Source organism: Felis catus, chromosome X (genome assembly GCF_018350175.1).
Source record: "Felis catus isolate Fca126 chromosome X, F.catus_Fca126_mat1.0, whole genome shotgun sequence".
Classification (NCBI taxonomy): Eukaryota; Metazoa; Chordata; class Mammalia; order Carnivora; family Felidae; genus Felis; species Felis catus.
The window spans coordinates 27,555,292-27,569,253 of NC_058386.1; the positions used below are offsets into that span (position 1 = coordinate 27,555,292).

A 13,962-nucleotide genomic window follows, 5' to 3' on the forward strand; every position below is an offset into this window, starting at 1 on the left:
GTAAGATGAAACACATGTGGGTATGTTGCATGACAGACACACAAAATCTAATGTGTTATAAAAAGGAGCAAGAAGAACTTAAGAGAACAGATTGCTTCTGCTTGAGGACAGGAGGTAACACTTCTTGAGGAAATTGCACTGACAGTGGGTTCTGGAAGATGAGTAGGATTTTGAGAGAAGATTATGAGAAAAACAGTTCAATCTCAAAAAGTAAATGGTTTTTGCAAAAGCTGAAGGACGAGAAAGTTCAGGTCATTTTATGCATGAGCCACAAGCGGCAAATAATGAGTATGATGGATAAGATGTTTGGAAAGATAGGTCAGAACAGAATCTGTGTCCTATTCCCTTGCAGCAAAGCGTGGCCAGTTAAGGGAATGGGCTTGCTCAGTGAGGGGTGGGTGGGCAAACGCTGGAAGTGTATCTTAGAGAATACTCAAGGTCAGAGCTAAAGCAATCTGTGCCCCAATTGCCCTTCTGTAAAGATGGATATCAGAGTCGTTAATGAAGATTACTGGAGCTATGTCAAACACTGGGAACGACATCTGGCAACATTAAGTGCTGTCACCACTGCCACCATTATATAAGCATCTATATGAAGTATTATAAAGTCAAATGTCTATGGGAAAGCAGTTAATGTAAACGACTGAGGTGGGACAGGCGCTGCGACCTGAAGAGTAGGCCTGTTTACCCAAACAAGTGCTTCTCAAACTTTAATGCGCATGTCAGTCGCATGGGAATCTTATTAAAATGCTAACCATGATTGATCAGATCCTGCATTTCGTAGCACCTCCCAGGTGATGTCCACATTTTGAGCAGCAAGTCTGAAACATCTCTGACTCAGATGCAGTTGACTGTGCCTTGAGAGAATGTGGGGATGAGCACCTAAAAGCCAGATCTAACTTTCTTTTTTTTTTTTATATGAAATTTATTGACAAATTGGTTTCCATACAACACCCAGTGCTCATCCCAAAAGGTGCCCTCCTCAATACCCATCACCCACCCTCTCCTCCCTCCCACCCCCCATCAACCCTCAGTTTGTTCTCAGTTTTTAAGAGTCTCTTATGCTTTGGCTCTCTCCCACTCTAACCTCTTTTTTTTTTTTTCCTTCCCCTCCCCCATGGGTTCCTGTTAAGTTTCTCAGGATCCACATAAGAGTGAAACCATAGCCAAATTATGGAAAGAGCCTAAATGTCCCTCAACTGATGAATGGATAAAGAAATTGTGGTTTATATACACAATGGAATTCTACGTGGCAATGAGAAAAAATGAAATATGGCCTTTTGTAGCAACGTGGATGGAACTGGAGAGTGTGATGCTAAGTGAAATAAGCCATACAGAGAAAGACAGATCTAACTTTCAAAAGGAGACAGGAGTCCTTGTTTTCTAGAAGATACGAAGCCTCTCAATGTTTAAATGTTCGCAATTATTTCAAAAACAATGCCTGTGTAAAGACACTGCATACTTTCCAAGCCGGATTCTGCCCGTGGGCACTCAGTCCGCAAACTCCTGGCTGACTCAGCAGTGAGCCAGGATCAAAACTGGTGGGGAGAAACCAGGGAAGTTCAAGAAGTGAGCAAACAGACTGGAGTTAGGGCTGACAAGATCCCGGGGGCAGAGTGTGAATTTCTGAGAAGGCTTTCAGCACTGGTGTCACACGTGCATGCTGAGTCCACTGAAGAGATAGGATGCACTGTAAGGAGATTTCTGAATCTTATTAAGATGTTAGGGTTTCGTTTTGTAGGAAATAAGGTACTATACTGAAGGCTACTTGGGTCAGGGGAGCCTGAATTAGTCAGGAGACAAAATCCAAGACGAACGAAGAGAAAACAGTTGTCTCACAAAGACTGCATAGAGTAATATGAATTGCTAATAGAGATTTTCAAGAAGAGGTCCTACTAGGCCTACTTTAATGAATTAGATAAGGCTCATTTCTAATTAACAGCATCCATTTGCATGCAAACAATGAACTCAGGTCTTTAAAAAACAATTTCTTCCCTTAAGTACATTTAGGAATGCCTCCCATTAGCTTATTTACGCCATTAATTTGCTTGGCAAACTGGCATAGATTATATGCAGGTAAACTTGGGTTCAAAATATCAGAAGTAGGAGCACTGAAATGAGTAAGAAGTTACAGATTTTACATGACAAAAAGTGAAGCCCCAGTTTTCACAATAAGGGCTTTTAAGTACAACTAGCCTTATTCTGAACTTTGATGCAGAACTGAAAGGGATTTTTGTGTCCTTTTGCAAGCAGTGTGAAAACATTTCCCCCTAGGGCTGCATGCCAGAAAACTGCCCGTCTTCCTTTCAGAAAGGGTTACTGCCCACATTTTGGTTTCGATATACCATTCCCCACCGAAAGAAACCAGAGGCTCTTGGACAACTGGTTGATTCCAAACCTGGGGCAGGGAAAGTACAAGGTGAGCATGGGAACATTAAAGCCAGAACCTTGGACAAGCTCCCACTGGTCAGATTTAATAACAGTGAGAACATCAACAAGAGGAATAACTGTAACTCACTGTAACATATTGAATAAATAAGAATCCATAAATCCTTACTGACATCAAGGGGAAAAAACGAAAGCTTTTCTTTTTAAATAGAAGAAATCAGTTGGTAGGATCATGTCAGAATTCAGAAAAATCACCATTATGCAACCCTAACGTAGCGACTTAGGGAAGGACCATCAAAGGATATTGAAGCCATTAGATGACTTACTAATTTAAAAAGATGACACTTGACAGTTCAGGATCTGATGGTCACCACCTAAACCAAGTAATCAAACTTAGCAGCATTACAAGTGGGAACTACCTCATACCATGACCTCCCGATGGGGTCTGAAGTACATTCCCTCTTTTATGAAGTATTCTTAAGAAGTATTCTTGCCAAAAACATTTGACTTGCATCTTTTCAAGTCTCATCCAGACCCAACTTCCACTTTAAAAGAAATACAGAGACTAGAGAACAAGTTAAATCACACAATGAAGGGGAAAAAATCAGATAAATGCAGAAAGGTGAGTTTTGGTTTTGTTTTTGTTTTTGACAATATTGTACAAAATTCTTCCAAATGTTAATATCAGTAAAAAGAAAGAAACTACAATATGTCACTTTGGAGTAAGGATTATTTGGGGCTGAAGGCAACTGAGAAACAGCAGAGACAGGAAAAGCTCTCCAACCTGTGTATTTCTGTCTGAAGGCAGGGCATACCCTGGCCTTCACGAAGGTATTCTCCCTCCTCTTTCTGGACCAGGAATAGCAGAAGACTTTTTATCACTGGAGTCTGCAGCACTGACTTGAATCTACTTACTACTGAAATATCCTTATCTTGCATTAGTTTCCCCATATATTTGACTTCCTGCAATCTATCCCCCCTAGAAAACCACACGCCTTTCCTTTATCTCGTCACCTTGCTACAATTTGATCACTCTTTGTTAAAACGGTATATAACTCTTAGGCCTACCACTTCTTTGGCATTTTCAGTTCTTTTCTATGAAGCCCTTCATGCCACATTAAAACACTACCATCAAATAAAATGTGCATGCCTTTTCTCCTATTAATGTGTCTTTTGTCAATTTAACTTGGAGTTTCCAGACACAGAAACCAAGAGGGTAGAAGAGAAAGATTTTTTCCCCTCTCTTAGAAAACCAAATGCAATACATAAAACATCATGGGACATTGGTATGAAAAAAAAAACCTCAAAGAATGATATGAAAGACATTTTTGAACCAGTGGGTCAATTTGGTTATGGGCAGGATAATATGGTATTTTTAATTTTCTTGAGCATAAGCAAGATGGCATGCCATTATTCTAAGGAAATGCATAGTGAAGAATCTAGGGGTCCAGTATAAGGGGGTTTATAACTTACAAATGTTAAAACAACAAAAAAAGTGTGTGTGTGTATGTGTGTGAGAGAGAGAGAGAGAGAGAGAGAGACAGAGAGACAGAGAGAGAGAGACAGAGAGAATTCCCTACATTAAATAAAGGCACATATAGGGGAGGTAGGGAGATAGAGAGAAAAAACATATATGGCAAGATGTTAGCTCCTCAATCTAGGGATTTAGGAGAAGGAGAGGAGGGTATATGGGTTAGCTACTTTTTTTCTATTTTTCTATATGCTTCTAATTTTTCATTAAAAAGTTGGAAAAACAAAGATTTCAGGCAATGTATTCCATCAGGTGATATTTAAATTAAACTGATTCCTCAGTATTTGTTAGAACAATAATTGCCTTATCTCTACAATGGTGGAAGAAATACCATATTTGTCCACAGGGAAAAGAGAGATAAATTCTTGAGGTCATTTTTTATTGCTATGGATTATGATTCGGAGAGTCCTCCATTTAGAAATTCTACTTCCCATCACCTTGCAGCCCTCTTGCATTCCATCTTTTATCAACTGGTATTATTCTAAGTGAAATGGATTTCCTTATGTTGTCAGCTACCCATTGTTTAAAGGCCTGCCTACCCACATTCCCTTGACTGGTACATCTTCTGGAATATTCCGGAAAAAAAAAGTGTATGAAGGTAGTGACTCCACCATCAAAAGGACTGAAACCACAGTACAGGATAATGAGGTCTGGGCAGATAAACAGCTGGCTAGATACAGATAAGATCCTTTTTTTTCGCCTATGTCATGGACCCTTCTGGCAATCTGGTGAAGCCTGGGAGCCTTCTCAGAATAATGTTTGAAGTCCAGAATATAACACACCCAGAACTCTGAAGAAAGTCAGTTGTACTGAAATATAGCTATAAAACTATTAGAAAAAAAATTGTGATATAGCAATACTTGGGCTTGTTTCTTATTAACACATTCATAAGATCTTGTGGAAGATATGATAACTAGTATAGCTATGGAGAGTGATAACCATGAACAATACTTTGAGACATCCATAACAGCACTACTGAAATATTAAAAAACACCTGTGATCTCACAGGTGCTGCTAGTATTACTCTGGTTTGTTACCTTCCTTCAAAATGGAAGGGAATGCTCAATTTCCATTACAGGTTAGCAAAAACAAAGAGGTATTTATTTTTCCCATTCAAGCTCATGGCACCCCTTGAATTCTACCCATGGACCTGGGCTTAAGAATCTTCATATATAGGTTTGCTTTGTTATAACCTATGACTTCCTTTATGGCTGATAAATCTACATTTGCGTCTTCTTCATTTACAAAGTCCACTTTGGTGGTTAAGCCTTCGTTAAACTCATTATATTCTCCAGCTTAAACCTATAGATGTTATCCAGTTCCTCTGCTACATAATCGAGGCAACAGTGAATTTTCTATCTTAAATTGTATACTTAATTGACTGTATTCTATACTTCATTTAATTCCAATATACACTAACCTCAATGGATGTCCACTGATATGTGAATTTGTTCTGGGAATTTTCTGCTCGTATTTCTGATATCTTGCATTTTCAAGAGAAGGGTTTAAAATTATGTAGCTGTAAGGCTCCAGATAGTTTTTGCAGACTTTTTTTTTTTGCTTAAATTGTATACTTTCTTTCATATGGGTACCTGAACTAGGCAACATGAAATATGTCCAACAGCTGCGTTTAAAAGCCCATTGCAAACTAGGAATGCCATTGTGAACTTGAATAGTCATCTTATTTTTCACCTCTGTAATACCTAACTTCCATTTCCTGCTAACTTCTGCTTGGACTGTACTGAAAGCATGCCACTGATTAATAATAGCTTCATGAGTACAACTCTCCCACAATTGTTAGGTTAACGTATTCTTTATAATTTTTTTTTTTACTTTTTTTTTTTACTTTATTTGCTACTGGGTGCTTGGAAATAGTTGTCAGTGTATTGGTAGAAAAGGCACTTCTATATTATTACTTTTTTACATTTCATAAAATTTAAACGATACAAAAATCCTCAGGAAGTATGCCGCAAAATTGATCTCAGTGGAAATTTAAATATGCTAACATTTATTTTTAAAATGTAGCGTGAAGTAGACAACTTTAAAAGCTGAGTTGAAAAAAAAACAAAACTCCAGGAAGCTGATCTGGACTTTTTAAAGCACAAAAGTGCAATATTTAATGTAGGTCAAAATGGTTAAATGGGAGAACGATTTCTAACCAATTACAGCCAAATCCCTAGCCGTAATTAACCTACAATTTGTGTAATATTTCACCACAGAGTCAGCATATACTACTTTCTTATAAACTTAGAAGGATCTACAATTTTAGAGCTTATTTAGTGTAACAGGCATATTGCCCTATTTTTATTTAAAAGTTCCGATTTTCATTTAGAAGTCAGTAACAGATCATTTTTTCAACTGAATTTTTAAAAACTTGTCACCAGAAACAATATTAACATATTTAAATGATACATGAACTAGAGACACTACAAAGTGAGAAACAATACTTTAAATATAATAAAAAATAATCTTCCAATCCATTTAATCTACTGTATGAATTCAAGTTATTCGTTTTTAGAGCATGTTATTCAATTTTCCTTAATATTTTCGTTTGTTAACATCTTATTTTAGACTGGACTGACTTTAGTTCCGAAATGATATTATACAGGTTTAAAGCTGCTCCTCCCATAAATGTATCAGTGAAGTAATGGTATAGTAGTGTGTATAACAGAGAGATTTCAATGTGGGGAAAAAACATATGATTTTCTCAAGGAAGCAGTTTAACCACAAAGCTTAGAACTTTATTTTATGCCATCTATATAAAAATTATAATATTTTCTAAACCAAAATATAAAATAACCATGTTTTTAGACAGTACTATTCTTTTTAAACTTTATCAAGATTTGTGTGTGTGTGTGTGTGTGTGTGTGTGTGTGTGTGTGTGTGTGAGAACTAATGCATCCCTTTTGCAGAGGAATATGAATTCTACTTCCTGAATTATGCAAAAGGAGCAAAGGCTCCAAGAGGAGGTGGGCAAAGACAATGGACCTAATTCTGAAACCTTTCTAATACATCCTCACCAAAGACGTTCATCAAAGTGTGGCCCTAGCTTTCTGAATATTAAAATCCACCTATTATGTAGATGATAGGTATGAAGCAAGAGCTTGGCAACAGAACTGAGTTTTCATTGTTGATAACAATAGTCTCATTTGGTAAATAAAGGCCAAGTCCTCCCTTATGAAACAGGCAACATTAACATCAACAACTGGAAACATAATACAAAATCCCATTTATAAAAATATGTACGCCTTCCAAGTGTGGCAGCATACATTTGGCTTTTCTGTGCTTTCAGGACCTTCCAAGAGAAAGTTAAAAGGTGACTGAATTCAACAATAACCTTTCTGAGGTTTGTTTTCCCCTTTGGGTTTGACTATTGTGGCCCAAGTCTCTCTGCCAAGCATGTACTAACAAATGGAGTGGAACTAAAAAGTAAATATCACTATCTTGGTTTTTAGCATCATAGTCATATTCGTAGCTGCTAAAAAGCGTAGACAGATAGCATTCTTTCCTACAAAACAGTCATTTATAATTTCCTTTCTCCATCTTCTTTAAAATGAATAAAACTCAGCTTGTTAAGATTGGAATATACCAGGGTCACGTGGGTGGCTCGATCGGTTAAGTATCCAACTCTTGATTTTGGCTCAAATCAGGATCCCATGGTTCATGGTTGGAGCCCCATGTGGCCCTCCATGCTGACCCTGCTTGGGATTCTCTCTTGCTTTCTCTGTTCCCCTCCCCTATTCATTCTCTCTCTTTTGCTCTCTCTCTCTCTCTCTCAAAAATAAATCAATAAATTAACATTAAAAAAAGATTGGAATATACTGAAGATATTCATATTTGAACAACCATGGGTGATATTTATTTATTTACTTATTTATTGTTAAATGTTTTAAAAATGTTTGTTTATGTTTGAGAGACAGGGAGACAGAGCATGAACAGGGAGGAGGAGAGAAAGAGGGAGACACAGAATCCAAAGCAGGCCCCGGGTTCTGAGCTGTCAGCACAGAGCCAGATGTGGGGCTTGAACTCACAAACCATGAGACCATGACCTGAGCTGAAGTCACAAGCTCAACCTTCTGAGCCACCCAGGCGCCCCAACCGTGAGTGATATTTACAACGAATTTGAAAGTTTAAAATAGCAGGAAGGTATGGCTTATTTCACTCACAACAGCTACATGTTTCAGTATATGAGAAAAAGAAAAAAAAATCATTATTGCTACTGATTAAGTGTTGAGGCGCTTCTTAACCTTGGTGCCTCCCACTCTGGTTACAATCTTTGACAAAATCTTTTTTAGAAGACAGCTTAAATAGCTCTGCTAAAATTTTAGAATTCCTATTTTTATCTATCGTCCTACCTCTTTTTTCTCTCTGCCAGCTGTTTGCAGACCTCCTGCCACCGCAGATTCAGGCTTCCCAGTTTTTCTTGTAAAATACTGGCATCTGTTTTCGAGGACTGTTGAATTATTTCTTCCCCAGTCGCATTCAATATCCTGACAACAGTTTGCCGCTGCCCGATGCCATCCTGGAGTTCCTGTAAGATACCAAAAAGGCGAAACAAAAATGAAGCCCTACATCCTTTTGTTTGAGAAAGATTTAACAATGTGCTACCACATGCAGTTCTACCGGGAGAGAAAGAAATAAAAAAGCTCCACGTGAAAGTTTCTCTGTGAAACTGACATGCCTATATCCAAAGGCTACAAGACAGAAAGACACCTTTTATGTGTTAGTAAAAAAGCACCCTCTCAGTTCAGCTCCAGTTTTTCTATTTGTAAAGCTTGTCAGCTAGACGATGTTATAATGTCCTACAAATCAATTAGTTGGAAACCTTCTCAAGAGCAAATTCGATTTCTTGTCCCCACAAGGATGTTCCATGTTTAACAGTCTATGAAGTGTTGTAAAATTTCAACATGAAAAAAGAATTTGGATTTCTTAATGACTATCGATAGGAGAGGTGAAAAAGAACACACATAGTTTAGGCACAGTGTTTTAAAACAAAACAAAACAAAACAAAACAAAACAAAACCTCTGGAGATATTTAAACACAAATTCATTGCTACATTCAAAGGAAATTTATTTCAAATTCTGTTTCCATCAAGGTATTTTGCATTATAAAACCACCTAAAACTGAGAATTAATTGCTTTTGGGGGCAGCCTATCAAAAAATCCCTAAGGTACAGTGATAAATTTAAAAATAATCTATAGCCGCCAGAACATTTTTATGAGTCATTGATGGTGTTAAGCTTAAATATCTTCTACTTTTTACTCTGAATGAAATTTTAAGAGTATCGGCAAAGGAGTGTCATTAGAAAGGAGACTGGTACAACCAGATATACCTAAAAACAAAATGTTTTTTATCATTACATAAAAATGGCACTGTACCTTTAAGAAAAAGATCATACAGAATGTTTGAGGCAATTAAAATAGTCTATTACTAAATCTGAAGGTTAGAAAATGAAATAGTCTGAGAACTTGAGATCTCTACCATGTTTACATCGAAAGAACTCAAAAATCCTTACACACGGATAGCAGAAAGTCAGTATGCAGAACATGTTCCTGAAATATGTGATCCACATTATCTAACAATACTCATATTTCCCTGTCTTTTGAGCCAATACCAAGGACATAGTAAACCGGAGTTCACACTTGTGGAATAAATGAATGAATGCATGTCTTCTGAGACTGGGTCAAATCTTCCTAAGTTTTATTCCACACACACAAAAACCGTTTTTTCTACTTTTCTGTATTATTTTGAATACAAAAATTTCTGGTAGTGTAACTTGAACAGTTAAAAGACTCAATAAATCAGCAAAAATGACAACAAGGCCATTATTCCAAGGATATGGTGCCTCAAATGAATATAAAAAAGTGCAGTTATGGAACTATTCATATGCTTTCCTCACCATACTCTCTTTTTTAAAAAAAAATGTTTAATGTTTATTTATTTTTTAGGGAGTGAAAGAGAGACAGAGTGTGAGCAGGGGAGGGGCAGAGAGAGAGAAAAACCAGACTCTGGGAAGACTCTGAAGCAGGCTCCAGGCTCCGAGCTGTTAGCACAGAGCCCCGACGTGGGGCTCGAACTCACGAGCAGTGAGACCATGACCTGAGCTGAAGTCAGACGCTCAACTGACTGAGCCATCCGGGCAGCCCCGTACTCTCTTAAATGTACATAAGATATGCTCTGGTAAACATGTGATGTTTGCTTGCAATTAGTTGCTTTTGCACCATTATTTACATCTCACTCTTCACTGCCCATTCATATCAGTGTCGCACACGACACTCACTGTTACTTGCTTAGTAAGAGATACACTCATTCATAACAAATTATAACTATATTCCTATTATACCATCCTTTCACGGAAGTCCGAGAATGTGTCCGATTCATGATTGTGTCCCTAATGCTTAGTACAATAGCTGGCGCATGGGAGGTTTCAGTGAGTACTTGTTGAGTGAATGAATGCATCTATAAATGAAGGAAATGGGGGAGGAAAGCAGGAAGGGAAATGTTCGGCTTCATCACTGCCATGGTATCATTAGTATTAATACAGTAGTTGGGCCTCCCAGAGATTCAAAGACGTTAGTACAATATTCTAGGTTTTGGTCAGTATTTCATCTCGCTGATGAGGGTAGACACAGTTGTGAAGGATGATTTGTTGTACTACATACAATAGAGAAAGCAAGAGGCTCATAAAAGACGTACCAGAAGAGAGAAGGTCTTGGTGGAAGGGTGAGGAGGAGATTCTTCTGGAGGACTGTGAAATGTAAAGAATGGGTATATTTGAGAAACATGGAGGGTCAGGGGGGCAAGGGAAAAGCACAAGGCAAGGCCTACGATGTGCAATCTCCACGATCTGATCAGGACTATGTATCTGGGCTTAGCGTCACTGTATGAGAGTAGGAGTTCAGAGAGAGGGGCAGTCCTGGGCGTATCTTGGGCCTAGGCAGAGAGGACTTGGTTTTTCCTTGAGGAGTTTGCAATTCTTTGAATGGCAACAGAAAATAACTTCAGTTTTAAGTATAGGAGTATCCGAGCTAGAGCTGTGTTTCTGGGTAATTCTGAGGCAGAGTTGAGGCTAATGCTAAGACAGGGACGCAGATAAAATACGAGGACAGGATTCTGGGAGACTGGTAGTTGGGTAAAATTAGACTTGGGATGATGCACTAGAAGGTAAAGGATAAGCCTAATCCACTGTGAAGGCAGAATCTACAGGATTTGGGAACTGGATGGATCTGACAATCACGGACAACTACTGAAATGGGAATTTTTTGCCTAAAAGGCAGAAATCAGGGAAGTAGAGGAGAAAGATTAAGACTCTCATTTGTACCTTCAGTGGTGTCCAATGCCCCTATGTATTAGTAACACTTTGACAAAATGCGTGGCATACCTATTAGATGTGCGCCTTGGCAGTGTGTCTCAGACTTTCAAGGGCACGAGAATCTCCTAGAGAACTTGTTAAGCTGCCGATTCTGGTTCAGTGGGCCCGTGGAGGGCCTGGAATTCTCGACTTCTGACAAGCTTCACAGGGATGTCAATGCTCCCGGTCCAGGAACACCACAGTGAGTAGTAAGATGATAGACTAAATGCCTTCCGAATCGTGGTTAAGTAATCAAAGAATTCCTGATGGTGGCTTAGAACGCTATGAGGTAAAGCTGCTTCGGAATCTATCTCAGCCCTCTTGCTACGCAGTTTTGATCTTGGCCCTTCTACTCCATGGCTGGTGGCTACAGTGACTTTTACAACCCAATTGTAGAATCAACAAGGGCTTTACTGTTTCTATTTCCCAGATAAGAGATAGAATTGAATAGCTAAGAATAAAGCAATAATTTAAAATTGTTAGATCTAAATCTCATTTACATAGAGTCCCAAATCAGAGCCTTCAGGTTTTTTAATTTTGTGAAAGAATAGCTCATTAAATAGTCTGTTGCATTTGTGTGAGAAGATTTTGTAATCAGGAGAGGTATTTACAGGGTCTGATCTGCGGGAGGACGGTTTTCAGTAATAAAACCCAAGACAGATAATGGATGGAAACAGGAAGTAAAAATCGGTACACGCTGGTTTACAGTTAGCCTCTGAGCCCAAAGAAGATAAAATTTGATTTAACAAATTAAATGTAAAACCTCAATCGACTTTATTCACTTAGGGAAAAACAAATTAATTTTAATTCTACAGCTTCTAAATATTTTAAGCACTAAATTATTCACTACCAGCGAAATTTCCAAGCTTTGATATCATACTAATGTTCTGTTGTCACAGGCATCCTTATCTATTTCTCTGGCAATTAACATCTAGTTTTAGTTTGGGACAGAAAGAAAATCATAATTAAATCTATTGGATTATTCATCACAGTTAGAAAGCTTATTGTGTTTTGATTCTGATATGAAAGCATCATTCTTAATAAGGATTCCGTATCAGACTTCCCGAGGGAACTTTTTCAAAATATAAAAGCCCAGAATTCCATCGTAAGGTGACTCAATCAGAATCTCTAGAGGTAAGGGGACAAAGGAGTACAAAATAGGTTTACTATTAAAGAGAGAGTAGGCAAGAGACACGTTGAAGGGGCAAGTGAACAGGAGAGACATGCTTTAGAGTTACCGCCATTATCCTCAACTTCTTGTATGCTTTTTAAATTGAGAAATGTTCCGAAATTATAGAAAATGACATATACACTTAAGTCCTTCAAGTCTGGTCCAATTGAGGGAAAGGAAGAGAAATTATAGATAAGGAAGGAACTGCTACATTTTTATAGAAGAAAGAATACGAGGCAAAAGAAGCCAGTACATTTGATATGAAAACATTGCATAAATTAAAAAAAAATACATGCTTGCCAAACTATTCAAAACTGTATGAAAGCACAACAAATGGAACATAAAATATGACCAATAAAGAAAAAAGAATAAGCTTTGAAGCAGTTACGGGAAATCGTACAATGACAAATTGGACAAGCTACATAGGAGATAAAGAATTGGCAAAATATCACAAACTCGGCAGAATAGGAAAACAGAAGAGATAAAAAAAAGTGATTGGGAGAAAAGATCAAGACCGAGGGAAACAGAAGAAAGAAAACCAAATTTTCATTGAACACGTCGATGTGTCAAGAATGCAATTCTGTGATTTAATTGTAATTTTGCTCAAGATTTCCTTTGAGACAGATTAATCATTGACTCTGTTCATTCACTGGTCAAGTGAAAATACGTAAGAATATGATCATTATGAACACTTGTGAAATGGCTGGACAGAATTATACTGCACAATTTCATAGTAATATGATGCATCACCTTTTACCTACTTGCTTTACTCTTTCTGTCTTGCTTAAGACCATGACCACTCTTTCTCTTTGTCAGTTCCTAGAATTCAAGCAAGAGTCTGAAAAACAGTTTCGGGTCCTTTTCTCAGAGATAAATTAAATGAGTTTGCCTCTCATGTTAATTCTTAGAGTATATAGTCACCACTGCTTTTAGGGGTTTTAATAAGCTTCAGACAATATCTTTCACCTTGTATCAGATGATGAATTTTTGTATGAAAGCAACATGAATGGGCAAATACCGAAAACATACAGGAGGTTCAGCAACAGTACACGTGCAACCTAGCCCGTCGGTGGACTGGTGATGCCATCCTGGCGGAAGACCTGATGCCCCTGTGAGAAGATCTCATGATGACAGGGACAAGGACTAAAAGATAGCTGAAATCTGGGAAATGCAGGAGTTAAAAGAGGGAAAGGCAAGACTAGAGAAATGGTACCTATTAAAAAGGAATGAAAAAACAGAAGCGTGGTGTAGAGAAATGGCAATTTTTGAATAAAGAATGAAAGCTGTAGGAGGCAAGGAGCAAGGCCCAGGTTGGGTACCTAGAATGAGGAGGTCAAGAATGATGCCTACTTACTAACTACAAGATCAAGTCCAAACACTAGCTTACTGAGGCCGAAAGGGCCTCTGCTGCCTCTTTTCCCCTCTTTTCCCCCGCTCGCCTGATGTTTCCCACTGTCTACCTTAGCTCCAACTCCCAGTAAAACTGAGTAACTTTCTACTTACATATAGATGCTCCCAAG

At 38.0% G+C, this 13,962-nt stretch overlaps 1 protein-coding gene across 13 annotated transcripts in view; it reads right to left on the minus strand.

Annotated features, from left to right (window-relative positions):
* Positions 1-13,962, minus strand: part of DMD (dystrophin) — a 2,379,610-nt gene that overhangs the window by 814,032 nt on the left and 1,551,616 nt on the right. For all 13 annotated transcript variants that reach the window (XM_045050793.1, XM_045050788.1, XM_045050791.1 and 10 more), the window contains one exon: positions 8,275-8,450. In XM_045050793.1, coding sequence (XP_044906728.1) covers positions 8,275-8,450 — 176 coding nt within the window. The remainder of the gene's footprint in view (positions 1-8,274; positions 8,451-13,962) is intronic.